Source organism: Haplochromis burtoni, unplaced genomic scaffold (genome assembly GCF_018398535.1).
Source record: "Haplochromis burtoni strain Fernald_Lab_line unplaced genomic scaffold, NCSU_Asbu1 Contig_247, whole genome shotgun sequence".
Lineage (NCBI taxonomy): Eukaryota > Metazoa > Chordata > Actinopteri > Cichliformes > Cichlidae > Haplochromis > Haplochromis burtoni.
The window spans coordinates 249,832-251,159 of NW_024582608.1; the positions used below are offsets into that span (position 1 = coordinate 249,832).

Here is a 1,328-nt window from a genome sequence, read left to right on the forward strand (position 1 = left end):
ATTAGACAAAAGAAATGATGTTGGGTTTTGTTCTTTTTCCATACTTTTCCTCACATATACTTAAATGTTCTGTGAAAATATCAATTAAAAATATGCATGTGATATTTAGAAAATTAGTTTTTTCTTGTTTTCCGAAAACACAAAAAAATGACTTAGGCACTTATGCTATGAAGCTAACGCTGCTTTATCTCACAGCAGCCTGTGGGCTCACTCTATGGGGTTCCTTTTGAGTTGCTCATACATTTTACATATACTTACTGTACTTTATTTTAAACTTGTAAATTAAATACTAACTCTTAAATAATGGAAGAAAAAATATTTGATTTGATCTGGTTTATTTAAGAGTGTCTTTAGACGATTAGACGAATCCAAACCATCGCTATTCCATAAGTTGGATATTTTCTGTTTTCATAGTTTCTAAGGGAGGTATAGCAATTCTGATTGAAGTGCCAAATTCACTAGAGGACAGTGGTCAGAGCTTACTCATGAAACCATCAAACCGATACTGAAAACATGCAACAGCTTCACACACAAGACATGTACTTTTAAAAGTAAAATTCATATTTATACAAGCTATAAATATGTTCTATATGAATTAATAATAACCTTTACATGGCTTTAAATACAAACAAACAATAATAAAAACCCCTCTGGCACATAATGTGAATATAACCAAACAAATGAATCAAGTAAAAAATAAAGACAACCTTTGACAAGGTTGCATGAATAAAAGTTTCTCACTCACTAAAAGTATTGTAAAGGAGTTTGCAATGTTAAAAGATGAGATATAAATAATTGATAAAAAAAAATAAATTCAAAAGTCTGTTAGAAATAATGATGCAGAATTAGCTGGGAAGATTTCCCTTTATCAATTAATTATTTTTGCCATTACTGAGATTTGTGGCTTCTGGATTTGTAGTCTTATGTAGTGTAGCTTAGTTGTTTTGCACAAGTTCAATGATACACAGAGCAACAGCATGAGTTAATAATTCAGTTTTCAGTGGACAGGAGAGTTTATTTATCACCTCTATCTAAGGGTCATTTTTGTCATTGGCTGACCAGGTTGCAAACTATGGCGTGGGAGGACAGTATGAGCCACATTTTGACTTCTCCAGGGTAAGTTCACTTTTTAGGTGAAAGTTTGTGTGCACTGTGGATGTGAAAACTGCTGTGGTTTGTCTTGGCATGCTTCCCACATTCCAAAGCTTAACTTAAATGTCTTACTTGTGAACAGAATTACTTGCGTTACAGAATGACTAATACATGAGTGTGTGTGTGTGTGTGTGTGTGTGTGTGTGTGTGTGTGTGTGTGTGTGTGTGTGTGTGTG

At 33.3% G+C, this 1,328-nt stretch overlaps 1 protein-coding gene across 4 annotated transcripts in view; it reads left to right on the forward strand.

Annotated features, from left to right (window-relative positions):
- Nucleotides 1-1,328, forward strand: part of p4ha2 (procollagen-proline, 2-oxoglutarate 4-dioxygenase (proline 4-hydroxylase), alpha polypeptide 2) — a 31,735-nt gene that overhangs the window by 25,760 nt on the left and 4,647 nt on the right. For all 4 annotated transcript variants that reach the window (XR_006055207.1, XM_005949227.3, XM_042227173.1 and 1 more), the window contains exon 11: nucleotides 1,063-1,116. Coding sequence is in view for 3 of the 4 variants with exons in the window: in XM_005949227.3 (XP_005949289.1) it covers nucleotides 1,063-1,116 (54 nt within the window). In the remaining variant the exon portion in view is untranslated. The remainder of the gene's footprint in view (nucleotides 1-1,062; nucleotides 1,117-1,328) is intronic.